We start from the raw sequence: 18154 nt of genomic DNA on the forward strand, positions 1-18154 counted from the left end.
GCATTGTACTTGCAACAGGACCACACAGATTCTGTTGCCAATAGACCGCATTGGCCAAGAAGCAGGGGGGCCAACTTTGTTCCTTTGAGAGCAGCAAAGACTCTGGTACTAGAATGATCAGCAGACTCTTCAAGCTATTGGACTTTATTCAAACCAACACAAAAGAAACCGCTTGTATGAGCAAGACATTGCCATTCTTTCATGCCAGGCACAAAGCTATTCCACCACACCCTTAATGTAGTGGGGAAAAAACAGGTCATAACCAGCTGATCCCGCTTGAAGCAGAGAAAGGAGCTGCATGTCCATGCAGCTCAGGGAAGCCCATGTTGCTTCGACCCATGTGGGATGAAGCCACAATGGAAAATGAGATAGGGAGGAGGGGAAAGAACAAGAAAGGAAAAAAAAAATACGTGTGTCTGCTTTTTTGCCTGCTGAGATCTGGCTTGTTTGAAATGGGAAGATTGTGCTGGACTGCTCATGGGGACCTGAGTAAGGATCATCTAACTAACAGGCCCACTGCCAAAGTGACCAGAGAAGATGCACATGTGTAGCCCAATTCTGCCTCTTTTTCATATACGCAGCTCTCAATGATTTTGATAGGAGTTTGTGGGTGCACAAATAAGGCAGGATTGGGCCCTGAGGGGACTAACTTCAGATTCTGGAGCACTTTAGAGACTAACAAAAAATATATGTATGTTATTCTCTAATGCCTGGTCTACACTAGGACCTTAGACTGAAATTAGCTCCCCAAGGTCTATTCACTACCAAGCCTGTTATTCCAGAATAAGGGGCCGTGGAATTCAAACTCTGTAGTCCTGCTTTTTCATGAGGACAAACGCTATTCCTGATCTTTTAAGTCTAAAATAACAGTAGTGTGGATGCTCTGGTGCTGCTAATTCAAACTAATTGGCCTCCAGGAGGCCTCCTGCAGCTCCCCACAGTGCTTCCTGGGGCTCTGAGTCCAAGGTAGTGTGTTCACATTAATGGAGCCTGCCTCGGACTACATTCGATGCTTCCCTGTAGTGAGGACACAGACATTCAAATTTGTAAAATCGGGTGCCCACAAGTTGAATTTAGTTAATTTGAAATAATCTCCTAGTGTAGACATGGTCTCAGGTGCTACAGGACTACTTATTAAGTTTTTTTAAATTACAGACTAACGCGGCTAGCCTTCTGAGACTTCAGATTTTGGATGAATGTCTTTTTAATTTCTGATGAAATTAGGAAAAGGAGTAGTACACAATATTATTTAAGTTCCAATAGTATGGAGAGACCCCAGCTGAGATTTGTGTCCTGTTGTACAAACACATAAGAGATAGTCTCTGCTTGGAATATTTTGCAATCTAAATAGACACAGAGGGAGCATTATTTTTTTTCCCCCATTTTTACAGATGGAAACTGAAAAATTAAGTGACTTGCCCAGGGTAACACAGAAATCAGTTGCAGAACCAAGAGTTGAACCCAGATCTGAGTCTGTCCAAATACCTTAATCATATCTTTTCTCAATTTCCTTCTTACTCTCTGTAGTTTATCTACGGTTGTTGTTCAAATTATTATATTGAATTATAAATCCAATTTTAGTAACTGCACCACATATGCAGCCCTGGCTCATATCTGAATTACACTAGCCTACATGAGGATGACTGCTTTTCTGATCTCTTGTACAGAGATACTGCTAAAAGCCTATGAACAAATTCAGAGCAATACTTTCCTCTTGAAAGCCTCCATACATTCCTAAACCTTCAAATGCCCAGACAGCCCATAGCCTCTGATCCAGCTCTACCCTCATCCTCAAATTAGTATCTTCAGACTGCTTTTATGCTTCTGTTCTACTCCTGCAGTGTTCTCTGTACTCGTATGGGCTCAAAAATGAAAGCTCTAGCTGTGAATGCTTGGTCTAAATATAACAGTGTTCTAGTAGCGAAAGTGACCTCCAGGACCTTCCAAGCTGCTGTATTCTCTCTCCTCAGAATGACCTCCCACAGTTGGCAAGCACTAGGAGTAGAGTTCAAAACTGTAACATGAACCAGGGTCTCAGGGAATGTCTTTTCCCATGGGATATGTAACAGGTCCAGCTGCAAGTCTGTAATGTACTGTGCAAGACAGCTTCTGTTTCTATGCTACACACCCTGGGGCACCACATTGGCCTTTGCCCTATGTGCTGGCAGAAGGATGTCTGTTGTGCAGTGAAATTTTGGAGAGTGGGATTTTTATGAGATTTGTGATGGGGTGAACTAGCCCCGCATTAGAGATGGAGGGGTTAAATCAGTGCTCTTAGCTGCAGAAGTCCCATTCCTGTCACTGCTGGGCATACTCTAATTGCCACCAGATAAAAGGGAATAGCCCAGCACAATCTGGGTGGACTGCTGAGGAAGAAGGACATGCTGTGTCAGCCCCAGCTGTAGAACAGCCTGGAGCCCATTGCGGATGCTCTGGGGAGATTAAAGCCGACGCCTGAGGAGCTCCAAGACCCTGGAGGCATCCCACCCATCCAACCAGCAAGAGACATGGTTGGAAGTGGCCCAGGGAGGGTGCGTGAGTGGTATCTCCCACCAGAGAGAATCAGTGTTTTGGGGAGTTTCCACACTGCCCTAGAGCCTGACCACTCCACCACTGCTAGGACCCTGAGCTAGGGCCCAGTTGAAGGAGCGGGCCTGGGCCTGCTACATGGGATGCCATCCCACCACTGGCAGGCCCTTCCTGTCTCAAGGAATTGCTATAGGGCCACTCTGCTCTGTGATGAGGGGCTGCTCTGTGATGAATCTGGCCATTGGACTGTGCTTTCCTGTAGCCCAGGGAAGCCCTACTGACTCTGGCCACTAGGACATAATTCCCTGATGCCTTATCAACTCCAGACTAGGGATGTTAAGGACTAGTTGACTATCTGATAAGCATTTGCTTATCGGATAGTCTGTTGACTAGTCAATTTCTCCCCTTCCCCTTCCCCCCTGCTTCTATGAGAGATCCTGGGATCAGCTGTGCGGCACTGCCCCTTTAAAATGCTGAAGTGCCGTGGAGCTGGGGTCACGACAGGTTGAGAACTAAGACACAGAGGGAAAATGAAGTGCCCCACGTTATCCGGCAGGCCAAGACCACAGATTTGATCACTACATTGATTGTTTAAGGAAAAAATAGTGTGTGAAATCCTTTACAAACATCACATCTGCCATAATCTCTCCGCTGCCGAGGGAACAACTACACATTCCCTGAAATCCAGCCAATACTGAACAAACCGACAGACAAGGGCCACTGTAATAGTCCTCAAACATGATAACTTTGTCAAGGAGGGCAATCAACAGCGGTCCGATGCCACCTACACTGTATTATAAAGAACTCAAAGAAGACCCCCCACATCGCAGTTCACTCAAGAATAAAAGGCTATCAGTCTTTTCCCCAAACAACTCTAAGAGAAACTCTGCAACAGGGCTACTCAACTTTGGAAGCCCTGGGGGCCACAACGATACTCTCAGCACATGCCGAGGACCTCAACTTAAATGCAGTTGCATATACATGCAAATATGTATGCAAATACATGCAAATAGCTTCTTTCACACTACCAGGCATGAATACAAAGATTAAGCCATGGCACCAGAAGTGGCCAGTGAAAGCCAGTCAGCACCTCTCAAACTCTGCCCACAAGGCTAAGCAGCCACCACTTCCCACAATGCCTCGGTGCTCCCGGCACCTCTTCCTTAGGGGCTAGAAATGCCGACACCCTGTACCTGTCTGATCCAGCCAGCCCGTCCACTTGTGTCTTTCAGTGCTTACCCTCCTGGGAGACGCCTCACCATTGTGGAGTGTGTTCCCAGTGGAGGCCATGTTCAAAGGATCCTGCCCACAGGCCAAGTGTTGAGCCCTGTGTAAACCCAAACCACACTGCAGGCCGAAAACAAACGGTGTTAAGTAGCCCTGCTCTACAACCTCATCCCTTATAAAGACATCCCAGGGACTTTCTACAGGCTTCCGAAGATACACAAACAATGGAATCCAGGCAGGCCCATCAAGTCTGGCCATAGAACTCTTCATCAAGGGAATTGCAGAAACCATCTTTGAACTATTTGCCACAGGGATAGCTTCCTCTAGGACAGAGCTACTCAACTTTGGAAGTTCTGGGGGCCACAATGATACAGCACGTGCTGAGAGCTGCAACTTAAGTATGGTTGCATGCAAATATATGCGCAAATATATGCAAATAGCTTCTTTCACACTGATGGGCATGAATACAAAGATTGAGGCAAGACTACACAACATGCAGGCCCCATTTAAGTCAGTTCTCTTGATATTAATAAAATGCAATATTTACCCGATTTCTATCCATATGACAGCACTTTTAATGAGCAATGACAATCCAGGAATTGCTAAAACGCATATCAACAGAAGACCATTATATTGACTATTTTTTTGTTTTGGCTCCCACCCGCAGGCCACATGTTGAGCCCCAAGTAAACCCAAACCGCACCGCAGGCCGCAAACAAATGGGCCACAGGCTACATGTGAGTAGCCCTACTCTAGGACACTATCAGCTTCCTTCCAAGACTCCACAATATCGAGAATTTCTTGCCATCATGGATGTCACCTCCCTGTACCTCAACATTCCTCACCATGACAGCATCACTGCCTGCCTCAAATATTTATGAGACAGTGGACAACACTTAGATATATGACCCGAACACCAAATTCAACCATTTCAGCCTCACCCATAATGACTTTTACATTCAACAATCAGTCCTTTTCCTAAACCTTGGGAACAATCACCAATACTAGGATGGTTTCCCTATATGCCAATCTCTTCATGGTCCACCTGGAAGAAGAATTTCTAGGAAAATGAAACCAAAAATACACCGGCGATACAATGATATTTTTATCCGCTGGGCAGACAATCTAAACTCTGTCATTGACTTTCACCTCAACTTTAACAACCACTACCTTAATCATATTTTCTCTAGAACATTCCCAGACTAGCATCAACTTCCTGGGCCTCATGATCAGCTTCAACAATGGAATATACAGAATAAACTAGAAAACCACAGATCACCACACTTACTGCCACAGATCTAACAACCACCCCAAACACACCATAATACCACAGAATATGCTCTTGAGTAGAAAGTCTAGGATACATACCTTAATACACTTAAAACTGCCTTCACCAAACAAGGATACTCCATCAGAAAAGTAAATAGCATCATGGAATGGGCCAGTCTAGTTCCTGAGAGAACCTGCTTCAATTGGGGGGGAGAGGACCACTAACAACACACCCCTAGTTGTCATCTACCATCCCACACTGGAACCTATATGGAGTATCATCAAATAGTTACAGCCTATACCTGATGGGAACCATATCCTGAAAGAAATCTTTCCTGAACCCTCCTTTTCTGCCCATCAGCCAACACCCTAACCTTGCTAAGCTTTGTCATCAGTAGCAAGCTCGCCACAGACCAGGACACAACAACTTGAAGAGACACCAGGCCCCTGCCATCACCACAGATGTAAAGCCTGAAATTATATCTCCACTGCTTCATGATCAGCCCCTTGTCCCCAGCTCTCCTTTTAAGATCCATAGTTGCCACGCATGCTTATCACAACATGTGCTGTGCCTCATCCACTGCATCAAATGCCTCAACAAAGATGTGGATAAAGCTAGACAATTACGGTGCTCTCAAATGAAGGCACACAGGAACATGTTAAAAGACAAAAAACACTATCCCACGGTGGTGAACACTTTTCACGAAAGAATCCCTCCACATCTGACCTCTCAGTCCTCATCCTCAAAGGAAACCTAACCTGCATAACGCTTTTGAAAGGCAAGCCTCAGAGCTTAAATTCCTAACTGTGTTAGACACCAAAAATCATAGACGCCAGTAAAAACATTAGTTTGATGTCTTACTACAACACACAGTAACCCACTCTTCCTTCTTTGTCTCGGGTTGGCGTGTTACGTACACACTTCATTGTGAATGACCTCTTGCAATGTGTTAGTTCCCATTAACAATCTGTTTCACCTTGTATTTAGCTGTGAAACACTGAGCACCATTCCCCACATCTGAAGAAAAGCTCTGCATGATTCAAAAAGCTTGTCTCTCTGACCAACTGAAGTTAATCCAACAAAAGATATTACCTCACCCACCTTGTCTAGTAGGATTTCTTGAGAGAAATATTAGACACGCTATCAAATGCTTTCTTAACATCCAAATGTATTACCTTCACAGTGTGCACTAATTTTGTAAATCTCTAAACGGTTGTGATTATTTATCATCTCTGGGGTAAATTTTGCCCCCACTGAAGTCAATACTGAAATGCCCAGGGACTTCAGTGAGGCCACAATTTTAACTGGGGTGTTGCTCATAATTCTGTCTCTTTGTAGAGAATGTGATGCATTCCGGGTCTGTATAATGTGACTTTAATTGAAATCACAGAGTCATTGATTTGTAGTGCCAGATCCATTGCTGGTGTATAACTCCAAACCTACTAACGCCAGTTTACATAAACTGCAGATCCAACCCATAGTGATTTTTAAAAGGAGTCCCGGTTCAAATTATTTCACTGATGTAGGAAGAAGTTAGACTTATGGGATGGTAATTGCCAGAGTCTCTCTCCTTGCCTTTATTAAAAACTGGTTCTACTGCACATTGGATTTTCTCTACTACTTCAGTACTGCAAGATATACCATTGAATATTATGGTTGGTAACTTCCTTAATTAATGTGTTTTCTAATTCCCCCTATGCCTCAGGACATCTGTTGTGACTTAATTATGTGTCCACTTCACCAAAATCTACTGGTCATATAAAAGTGGTGTAGGCAGATGTGCTTACAGGAATATGTGCTTACAGGATGTTAGTGGTGCTATAGCAGCCTTTCGAATGCTTATGAAATGTTTGGAGCGCTTCTGAATATGGACCAGAAGCATTTACAAACCTCTTAAATCCTAGAACTGGTGTATGGTAAATGCGAACATTTTCTAATATAGACCAACCTATAGCGAGACCTTATGGTGTCTTTTAATTACTGCCATTTTAGTGCATGGGGTTTGCAGTAAAAATATGCTGCAACGGTAACTGCATTTAGCAATCAAGACTGCTTTACCAGGATATTCTATAGGAAAATTCTGTATATATGCATCGATTTTGAAAGAGGAAAAGGTGGTGTTCTTTTGCTTTGTATGCCCATATTTAGCATCTATTGTTCTTCAGTAAGCAAACCTTTTGTATCCTAGCACAAGGGAAGGGTACTCATTTACAGATGGGCCTCAGCTGCAGACTCACCCATGAAAGTTAGAGATTGTTAGCATCTGGTGTTTTAATGCAACCAACTGCTGAACAAGAGAACAACCACTAAATTGAAATCCAGGATTGGGCTTAGATTCCAAATCTCTCTTAAATTTAGATATTATGTTTGGGCAGTCACTAATCTCATTTGAATCCAGAAGGTATTTGTACTATCTCCATAATTTATATGGAGTGGACAGTGGACAACAGTTATATTTTAATGATAAGTGGAATACAATTCCCCAATGAGTGATGTTAACTGTTTGCCCCTCCTGGCATATCAGCTAGTATAAAAACGATCAGTATCTTCTACTACACATAGCTTTAAAATCTCCCTTATGTAATATTGTTGCTTCTATCTCAGGCAGGTAATGTGGTGACAGGAGAGATGGTGGAGGAACTTATTCTTTCTGGAGCAGATATTATTAAAGTGGGTATTGGACCTGGTAAGTGAAATCTGAATTGAAAGGTGAAGAAGTGGGTGGCGGGAGTTATTGCCTCAATGAACCCAATGGGCAAGGCTCGACAATTAATGTAATCTACTCTCCCGTGGTGAGTAGATTACAAGCCGGCACAGCCGACACAGACGCACAGCAGTGTGTACAGTGTACAGCGCGAACTGCGCGGCTGGCGAGGGGGCTCGCCGTGACTTGGCGAGCCCTGCCAATGGGTATGCCACCGCCACTCACCTGTGCACAGGTTCACACTTTTTAAAGGTGCCAGGGCCCATGTTACTAGAGTCATAGAGCCCATTCCCAGAGACAATATGTGTGAGAGATAATGGACAGGATATAATCATGAAAGGGACATACAAATGATTTAAAAATTAGCAAACATTCCTTTGGGAATTTTGTAGAAATTTAAGTAGAAATTTGAGGGGCTTCCCCTTCCTTTCCCTTTCTTTTTTTCTCTGTCTCGGAATAGGGTCTAGAATAAGACAGGGATGGCTACTGAGTCAGCACTAGCAGTGACACATGGAGGACAGTAGACAAAGATGTTCAGCTGCAGAAGCTGCAGGATGTATAACATCCTTGAGCAAGTATCTGATGGAAACCATTCATGCATGAAAGGTCACCTGAGAGTGATCATGGTAGAGAAGATCCCAGGATTAGATGGAGATGATGGAATTTAGATGGAGGTGTGAAGGTGTAATGCAAGATAGAAGGTGGCACAGACATGTCAAAATTTCCAGGCAGCTGCCAAATAAAAGGGCTTAAAAGGAGGGCTGTCAGAAAAGGAGGGTAATCCATGGAAGAAAAATGTGACCAGGAGGACAACACAGAGGAAAAGACTACTCAGAAGAATTGACACAGGTTTCATCAGACCAGATCGAGAAAACAGAGCGTTCATTTACGAGATATGAATGTGAAGATTAAAAGGATCTTGATGGGAGAGGGGAAACATCTGCTGATTCCATGTCAGGACTAATGACACTGCTAGATTCCTGTTGGAATGGATCAAGGGAGACTACATGCAGCTTGATAAGATGCGTAATGAAGTGGAAGCTCAGGTGATTTTCAGTGGAATGATTCCAGGCCCTCAAGAAGGAGGGCACAGGTGTCACAAGATAATGGAAATCAACAGATGGCTCAAGGACTATGAGGAGGATTTTGAGATGATCAAGCAGTGGGAGGCATTCACAGAAAGAAAACTCATCTCGACTGATGGACTCCGCTTGAGTACTTAGGGTATTAACCTAGTGGGATCAAGGCTGGTATGATTGATAAGATGAGCTATAAGCTAGGAGATGAGGGGAGAAAGTTCTGAGAAACTTGTGAAAACTCATGTCTGGTTCCAATATACAAAGACAAAGAAAATTAGCTAAATAAAGATATAGTAAGGGATAGTGGAACAGCCAAAGGTAAGACTGTGGACAGCAAGGAGGAAGAAAGTACAGATATTGATTGGAGTAGTAGCTGGGTAGCCAGAGGTGTGGATGTCACTTGGTTGGCTGCTGGGTCATCAGCAACCTCTGTCAGTCCTTATGGCAGCCCTTAGCTCAGGGCAGCACAGCCCAATGGCTAGAGTCTGTGAGGGTTTAGGGCAACAGCCTCTGTAGGAGGGCCCAGGCCCACCTTACTCCACCAGACCCCAACCCAGGGCCTTGTGAATGGCAGAGTTCTCCACCACTCGCTTAACAGGGAATCCAACTGCAACACACCAAGCTCACTCAGGTAGGAGATATCACTCCCACACCCTCCCTAGGTCACTTCCTACCTCAGGTGGCAAAGGGATATTCCACGTAGTCTCTGGGTTCTCTGGTTCCCCAGCCCTCTCCCTGGGGCTCCTCCTGTGTTGGCGGCTTGGGGTGGTCTCCTGGGGCTCTGGAGCCTGTCATCTGGGTCCTTGGTTGGGACTTCTCCTAAGCTCCTGCTAGAGGTGGTCCTCCTCCTCCTGCATCCAACCCAGACTGAGCTGAGCTGTCCTTTCTTATACTGCTCCAGCATTTGGAGCATGCCCAGTCTGGGTGGAGGGGCGGAACTTCCTCTGCCCACAGGGTTTTAACCCTTCCTATTTCAGTGTGGGGTATGCATACCCCGTCACATATAGGTTATTAGGAGTAAACAGAGAGCATGTAGGAACGGAATATCATGCGTGTATATCACAAAAAAAGCAACAGGTTAGAAAATGCAGGAGTGATGTAAAAGTAAAGCCAAGCTGAATTAACCGTTGCCAATGACATTTTTTAAAATGTATTATTTATCTAATTAAAAAGCAAATAAGGAAGGAGGAAGTTGGGGTGATAATTTGCGAGGAGTGGTGCCACATGGGCTGGAGCCATCTGGCCTGTACCTTCACCAATGCCAGTGAGTGAGTGAAGCAGGGAGGGGGAGACAGTGCAGAGAAGACTGAACTGCTGGGGCCGGATCTCCTGCTGTGGGAGGTGAATAGGGGCATCTGCATGCACCACTCCCCACACACATTGCCTGTGGTCTGTAGTTAGCTACCCGGGGAGCAAAAAGCAGACTGTGCAAGAACAAGACTCTGTGGTTAAATGCGGAAGATTGGATATTTTTTAAAGGATATATTCTGTCTCAGACAGAGTTAGTTTGAGTGAGTTCTATGGCCTTTGTTATACAGGAAGTTGGACCAGACGATCACAGTGGTCCCTTCTGGCTTTGGAATCTGCTTCAGTGTGTTTTTCTGAGCTAAAAATGCGTGGGTGAGATCAGACGCATGGTGATGTCGGCACAATCATTGGCAATGCTAAGATCAGGACTGCTGCTGAGACTTGCTGCATCCTGTTACAAAAAAGACAGGCTGAATCATCTCAGTTAATTCTCCTGAGGATACATTGTTCAGGGTAGGCGCTCTTATTTCATCGCTTGCCTAACAAACTTAGTGCAAATCACTAAATCATTTATAAAACTATATTAAGATCAGATTGCCGCCTTGCCCTCTTCTTCAAATAGCTTTGAGATCTGTAGACAAAAAAGCACTAAGTACAAAACATTAATATTTAGTAGTTTTATTGTGTAATGTTAATGGTTTCTTAGGTGCCCATCGCTGTAGCAATTTCCAGGGTAAATTAAATCCACGTGGGAGGATCCCACAGGACTTTATAGAGTCTTTCATTTTTCCTTGTTCTCTTCCCTGTTATTGCTATCTAGATATACAGCTAGAATTTCTTTCCTCTTCTTCTGTCTCCTACCCCGTGTTCCTGTGTCTTAGAGCAGTAGTTTTCAAACTCTGGGTTGCAGTTTGCAAGGGGAAGCCGCTAGCTTAGCCACAAGATGCAATATTTACCTGCGCCTCTGCAGATGCTGGCGCTTACAGCTCTCTTTGGCCGCAGATCGCCATTCCCTGCCAATGGGAGCTGCAGGAAGTGGTGTCTCAGGCCACACTGCTTTCTGTAGTTCCCATTGGCTGGGAACGGCCGGTCTGTAGCCAACAGGAGCTGCGATTGCCCATACCTGCAGAGGCACAGGTAAACAAAGTGTCTTACGGACAGCACTTAAAAGCTGCTACACAGAGTTTGAAAACCCCTGTCTTAGGGGTTACGTTTACACTGCCAAGAAAAGATCTGTGGCCATGAATCAAAACCTGGATCCGCTGACTAGGGGCTCCTAGAGGCTGATCTCTGAAACCCGGGGGCAGAGAGGGAAGGGTTTCCAAGCCTGGGCTCCAGATCAGGCCCAAATAGGTATATTATTCCTATTACCCCACAGACTGGTCTTTTGTTTTTGTAACTCACTGCTGCAAGTCTTGGCCTTTTTTTTTCTCTTTGTTTAGAGTGCTGGCAAACCCTTAGTCACTGGGTGTTGACTATACAACAGGGGCATGCCTGGGTCCTTTTGTGTCTTTCCATTTCTCTTCGTCATCTCATAGAAACCTGCCTTGCTTTGTTAATAGCTGCAATTGCAGATCATTAGAAAACACTTAGACATAAATATTCCAGAGCCCTAAACAGAAAAACAGCAAATAGGTTCTAATAATACCTGTCTTTCATTCAGTGCTTGTCATTGGTAGTTCTCAGAGCATGTTACACAGTAGGTATCATTAGCCTCACTTTACAGATAGAGAAACTAAGGCACAGAAAGGCAAAGTTACTTGCCCAAGGTCACCAGTAGGTCAGCAGCAGAGCTGAGAACAGAATGCAGCTCTTCTTAAGCCTGATTCAGGGCTTTGCCACTGGACCACAGTGCAAAGCAGAGGGAAATGTAAAAACAGATGCGATTGGGTTTAATTTTGAAAATACCAAATGGATTGGCCAACGTAGCACTGACTAAAACACCTAGGGACAGGCCCATGAAGCCTTTTAATTTGTGTGATGAACTCTGTGAACAGATAATTTGAGAGCAGCAAGTGATGTAATAAGAGCTGGAATTGTGTACAGAAAAATAGGAAGTAGGAGGGCCATAAGATACTTTTCAACAAACAGCAGAGATATTGAGGTGTAATGTCTACAATACAGGTGAATCATGACAGAACTATTTTAGTCTGTGACATCGGAATCTCCATCATTGGAGATATTTAAGAGCAGTTGTCATGGCTCTTTTCCCACTCTGGCACGATAAATGCAGAAATAGGGGCCAGCAAGTGTACCCCAAAACCTTATCTACCAGGCTTTGTTATAAAACTTCCCCTCAGAATCTTAAAGCCCTAGATTTTGGGAATAAAACTTCCACTGCCACCATCCAAATTAATAAAGAAACCAGGGGATAGACCATTTGGGAAAATCTCACCCCTAAAGTAAAAAGCAGGACACCTCAATTTGCCAATACCAGGTTAATAAAAGGAAAAGAGAAAACTTTTATTATCACCACACTATTCCTGTTGCAAGCATAACAATTAGATGGAAAAGTAACAAAATATACTCATGAAGAACTCCATGGGCCTAGAACTTAATAACAAAGAAAAGCCAAAACATCTTTTTAAAAGTGCACAGAAAGCAGATCCCATACCCAAACCATAAAACAATGAAACCTAACGGATTTATCTAAACTTTACCCTATTTAGAGAAAGTGAAGAAAGAGTCTTTTCTTAGAGGGAGACATAGTGTCTGTCCCCCCTCAATAGATGGAGAGAACTGCCCAGAGCAAAGGAGGGAAAAACCAAAAATTCCTTTGTCCCAGTTTGAAATTCCTACCTACATTCCTATTGGCCACTCCACCTGGCTAGGTAAGGGACATAGTTAACCCCTTAGTCCCCAGGCTGCTGGCTAACCCTCATGATCATGACAGCAGGTTAGACAGACATCTATTAGGGTTGATCTAGATGGTGCTTGGTCCTGCCGTGAGGGCAGGGGACTGGACTTGATGATCTCTCGAGGTCCCTTCCAGTTCTACTATTCTATGATTCCACGATTCTAGTATCTAAGTGGAGGCAATTAACAGTCAATGTTCTATCCATTGGTAGATTTGTTAAAAAAGATGCTCAATTGTAATCCAGCATAGAAGTAACAAAGTTCCCTCACATAAAATCAAATCTTAAGGTTTTGCTTTTGAATTTTTTTAATCAGGCAAACTCCCATTCTGTTTCAAGGGGAAAACTGAAAACAGTGCTAAATTTTAAAGCTTAAGGCAGCTAAATAGTTACCAGTGAAGGTTCTATTTAAATTAATTTTCCATCCAGTTTTTAGTCTAGTGTTTAAATATCTTTACTCCTGTGAAAGATCAATGGAAGTTGCTGTTTTTACTTTTCCTTGTATATGTTGATTAGGGCTTTGGAACCTGGGTTTGATTTCATGATGAAACTGGAAATTAGAATCTTTGTTATAACTATGGCTGTCAATTGACATGCGTTAAAGCTTGCGATTAACGCAGTCCAGGATTAACGTGTTACATTTTTTAATGCGTTAATCATAGGTGTTAATGCTGCGCTGCCCCTTTGAAGTGTCACTGCGGCCCTTCAAAGGGACAGCACAACACGGAGCCCAGGATCAACTGGGGACTCCCCAGCTGACCCCGGGCTCCACTGCCCCTTTGAAATGTGCAGAGGCAGGTGTTTCAAAGGAGCAGTGGAGCCCAGAGTCAGCTGGGGAATCCCGGGCTCCTGAGTAGCATTTCTCCAGAACCCAGGGTCCGCTGGGAAGTCCCCAGCTGACTCCAGGTTCTGCTGCTGCGGGAAGCATAGAATAAGCTGGCAGCCCCCAGCTGATCCCGAGTTCCACTGCTGTGCAGAGCCCAGGATCAGTTGGGCAGTCCCCAGATGACCTCAATCTTCACAGCAGCTGCGCCTTTGAAACGCCAGAGGTGGCATTTTAAAGGGGCAGCGTAGAGCTGGGGACTCTAGCTGATCCTGGGCTCCATGCAGCGCTGCCCCGTAGAAATGCGGCGGTGGCATTTCAAAGGGGAGGCGTACGCGATTAATCACAATTAAATTTTTTAATTGTGTGATTAATCGCGATTACATTTTTTAATCGCTTGACAGCCCTAGTTATTACAGCTTTGAAATTGTCTTGGTCATCATGCTAGAGCTGCATTGTCAGGAAGGACACTTCCTATTTGATTTTTAATTTATTTTAAAAATATATTGAAGACATTTCTCTGAGGTTACAGCAAGGGTAACTTTGGCATTTATTGTTTTAGTGATTTACATTTTTAATAATTAGACATAATGACCAGAATCTGTATCCTACTATATTATACAATGCAGTTTTCTTTTGTTCTCCTTATTTTTTAACATTGGTTGTTCATTTTTCTATGTTTTCAACTATTTTAAACAACCAGATGTTGCTGCTCTGGCTGCAAAAATGGAGGTTTTGTCCCTGTGGAAAATTTCAACAAAAATGAAAGAAAAATTGTCTAAATTATCTTCAGAAAATGTTTGAATTTTCAGCACAAATTGGCATATCAAAATATTTCTTCAAAGATCCAAAATATATCTGTTCAAAAATGTAGGTGTGCTGCCTCATGGGGATTGTAGTTCAACCAGGGAATCTACCCTACAGAGGAGAATGCTTGCATGAAGCACCAAAACTACATGTCCCATATGGCATGATCTTCCTTCTTATAGATCATGGGAGATCCTGGCAATGGTGATGCATTATAGGAGAGGAAGTCCAACCTGGGAGCCTGGCCCATAAAAGAGAATGGGGATATGAGGCACCTGAACTAAAACTCCCATTAGCCACTCTGGCAAAATAAAAATATATCGGTTTTTAGACGTTCTGTTTTCTGATGAAAATTTCTAAATTTTCTATGGAAGGCAGACATTGCTTAAAGAAAATAATTCATTTAGGTTAAAACCCAATTTTTTGTTGAGGAGACTAATGTCAAACAGAAAAATTTCTAACAGCCCTATTAGTGACATTTCTTTGATCTTATTTTCTTTTCCCGTAGGTTCTGTGTGCACTACCCGGATTAAGACAGGTGTGGGCTACCCTCAGCTGAGTGCTGTTATTGAGTGTGCAGACTCTGCCCATGGCCTGAAGGGGCATATCATTTCTGTGAGTATAGCCTACCAAACACCACTCACTGCAAATCGGGGCAGGAATGCTGAATAAACAGCCAGGAACACTGAAACTAAGGAATGTCCTCCTGTGATATTTACTCAGTTCTCTTTTGTAGTTCTTAGTTAATCAAGCAGAGGTTTGCAGTGATACAAATGATACCCTCTTCTTGCCGACTTTCAGTGGGAATTGGGCTTAATTCATATTTGTGCTTTTTAAAATTTCCTTTGCAGCCCCCACCCTTTGAGTGGAAAATTACAAAAGTCCACAGATATAAATATACAGAATTATATATGGGATATAAATTAAATGGGATATAAATTAACAGAATTAAAAGCATGTTAACATTTTTGATTTGGAGACAAACAGCTGTCCCTGAGAAAGGAATATTCCTTTGAATTAGAGTTGTCAAGCGATTAAAAAAATATAATCGCGATTAATCATGTGTGCTGCCCCTTTGAAATGCAGCGGCGGCATGGCAGCACCGCAGTAGCCCCGGGATCAGCTTGAGTCCCCATCTGATCCCGGGCTCTGCATTTCAAAGGAGCAGCGCTGCACGGAGTCCGGGATTAGCTGGAGTCCCCATCTGACCCCAGCTCGGTGCAGCGCTGCCCTGGCGTTTCCAAGAGGCAGCACTGGGGGAGCCCAGGATCAGCTGGAGTCCCCAGCTGACCCCAGCTCCATGCCTCACTGTCCCTTAGAAGCACTGGAGCAGCACTTCAAAGGGGCAGTGCAAGGCAGAGTCGGGGATCAGCTGGGCACTCCAGCTGATCCCAGGCTCCTAATGCGCTGCCCCTTTGAAGCGCCAAAGCAGCACTTCAAAAGGGCAGCATAGCATTAATGCCTGCGATTAACACGTTAATCCTGCCCTGTGTTAATCGCAGATGTTAACGCACATCAATTGACAGCTCTACTTTGAGTGGGTGAAAGAAAAGGGTGGCTGTAACCAATGAGCAGGACATGGGATTCACAGGCAGACAGCCTGTTAGGAGCTCATGTTCTGACAAGGTAATTTCAAACAGTGGCGTTGCATGGGTTCCTCACCCCACCACAATAAGTGGAAATGTTAGGGAGGGGTTACTGCAGAACCACATGATGTGGAATACGAGCTGCTGCCATTACCACCAAAAACGTGAGTCAGATTGCTTGAGGCGCTGGAAAATGTTTCCCCTTTCTAGTAACTTGATACTCTGAAACGTTCTAACTTGAAATAGTTTGCATTTCTTAGAACTGCATGTATAATAGACTGGGGATAGGCAGAAGGAGGGGCAAAGAAAGCAAGTACTAGTTAAAACTATATTTGTATCCCTGGTTAATGTTCATATCTATTTTTTTCTTGTCCGTGGCTCACTTACACAGCATTCACAGGAGCAGGTAGAAATATCATATAAAAGTTATTCATAAATTTATGAGTTATGTAGTTTTACAAATATGGTGATGGCACAGCAGAGAATAAAACAATATGAAAGACAATGTCACTATCAAGAAGTCTTGCGAATCTAGCAGATGGCATCAAAGCAGTGATTCTTACAGGGCCACCCCGAATTTGCAACGATCTTTTTCTTCCACTCACACCATTCTAAATATTTTTTTTAAATAGAGATGGGGGAGGGGGGGGTCAACAGTTGGATCCAAATCCATATTTCAAACTCCTTAAAGTCTTGGATCAGGTGTTCTGATTTGGCCCCAGATCCAAGGTTGTTTGTTTTTAAATACATTCTAACCATGTAAACACTGCTCACTTGCCTCCTGGAATGTCTCCATGTTGAGCTGGGAGTGTGATTCCCACTTTGAGGAGACATGCCCACACTAGTTCTCAATAAACTTGCATGCTAAACATTCAGTGTAGTTGCAGCAGCGTGAGCAGCAGGCAGGGCTAGCTGCCCAGGATGTGTGCCCAAGAACTTGGCTGGGGAAATACTTGGGGGTGATTAGTGCCTCCTGCCACTTGCACCAGTGATTACACTCTATTTTTAGCATGCTAGCTTGAGGAGAACTAGTGCAAGTATGTACGTTTCTTTGAGCTAGGAATCACACCTGCAGCTCAAAGTGCACAGAGATTTTTAATGGATACAGTTGGAGGTATAGCGAGGAAGAATCCAGTGTTTGGATGCACTATAATAGGGCTTTTTTAATACTTGGACTTTACAGTAATTGAAGTACAGTAAGTCAGAACAGTGGTTGGCTCAAATTCCCCTCCCCATTTTGACTGTGCATTTCTGTGTGACTGTAGGGCTGCATATTTAATCCAGCTCATTGATCTCAAGCTAAAACATGTTCTGTTAAGCAAAGAAAGAAAGAAAGAATTTCCTCCCAACTGCTAGCACTGTACACTCTGCTTGGGATCGGAACATTGAAGCTGGGTTCTTTCCAACTCTTGTGTCATTACCAGAAATAAAGGGTCTACAGGCTGAATTTAGCTGTGAATTGTGTTGAAGGCCTATTGCTTAGCTATCTGTTTAATGTCACATTTGCATATATGTCACACTCATCACTATGATATCTGACTGGTTTGCAAAATCCAGTTACTTAAAATTTTGGCCTTCTCTTTAGTTCTCTTTCCTCTGTCCGCAAGAGAGGCTTTGTTTTATTGTGGGAAAGCTCAGGCATCTCTAAAATAGGATGAAACCCTCTGAAAGTTTTGAAGATCAGGAACCGATGGGAGATTTTGTTCTATCTCTGTCTACACTTGAGCAGACAGTGTGATTCCCAGATCAAGTAGACATGCTGACGCTAGCAGTGTGCTAAAAATGACAGTGTCACACAGATAACAGCTATGCACCCTGAGTACAGATTCACCCCCCTTATTCAGGGTCTGTTTATTCAGGGTGGCTAGCCCATGTCACCTCGCTGCTGCCTGTGATACTGCAGCTACTTGTGCTTTTTGGAGAGCTAGCACAAATATGTTTACACAAGCTGGGAATCACACCCTTAGCTTGTGGTGTAGACAAGATGCAGCACGGAACCAGTATCCCTGGCAGAGGGAGTTCTAAC

At 43.8% G+C, this 18154-nt stretch overlaps 1 protein-coding gene across 2 annotated transcripts in view; it reads left to right on the forward strand.

The window, feature by feature from the left end:
* GMPR (guanosine monophosphate reductase) overlaps positions 1-18154 on the forward strand; it is a 54027-nt gene that overhangs the window by 10758 nt on the left and 25115 nt on the right. For both annotated transcript variants that reach the window (XM_075921203.1, XM_014579573.3), the window contains exons 5-6: positions 7631-7712; positions 15051-15157. In XM_075921203.1, coding sequence (XP_075777318.1) covers positions 7631-7712; positions 15051-15157 — 189 coding nt within the window. The remainder of the gene's footprint in view (positions 1-7630; positions 7713-15050; positions 15158-18154) is intronic.

This window comes from Pelodiscus sinensis, chromosome 2 (genome assembly GCF_049634645.1).
Source record: "Pelodiscus sinensis isolate JC-2024 chromosome 2, ASM4963464v1, whole genome shotgun sequence".
NCBI classification, from domain to species: Eukaryota; Metazoa; Chordata; order Testudines; family Trionychidae; genus Pelodiscus; species Pelodiscus sinensis.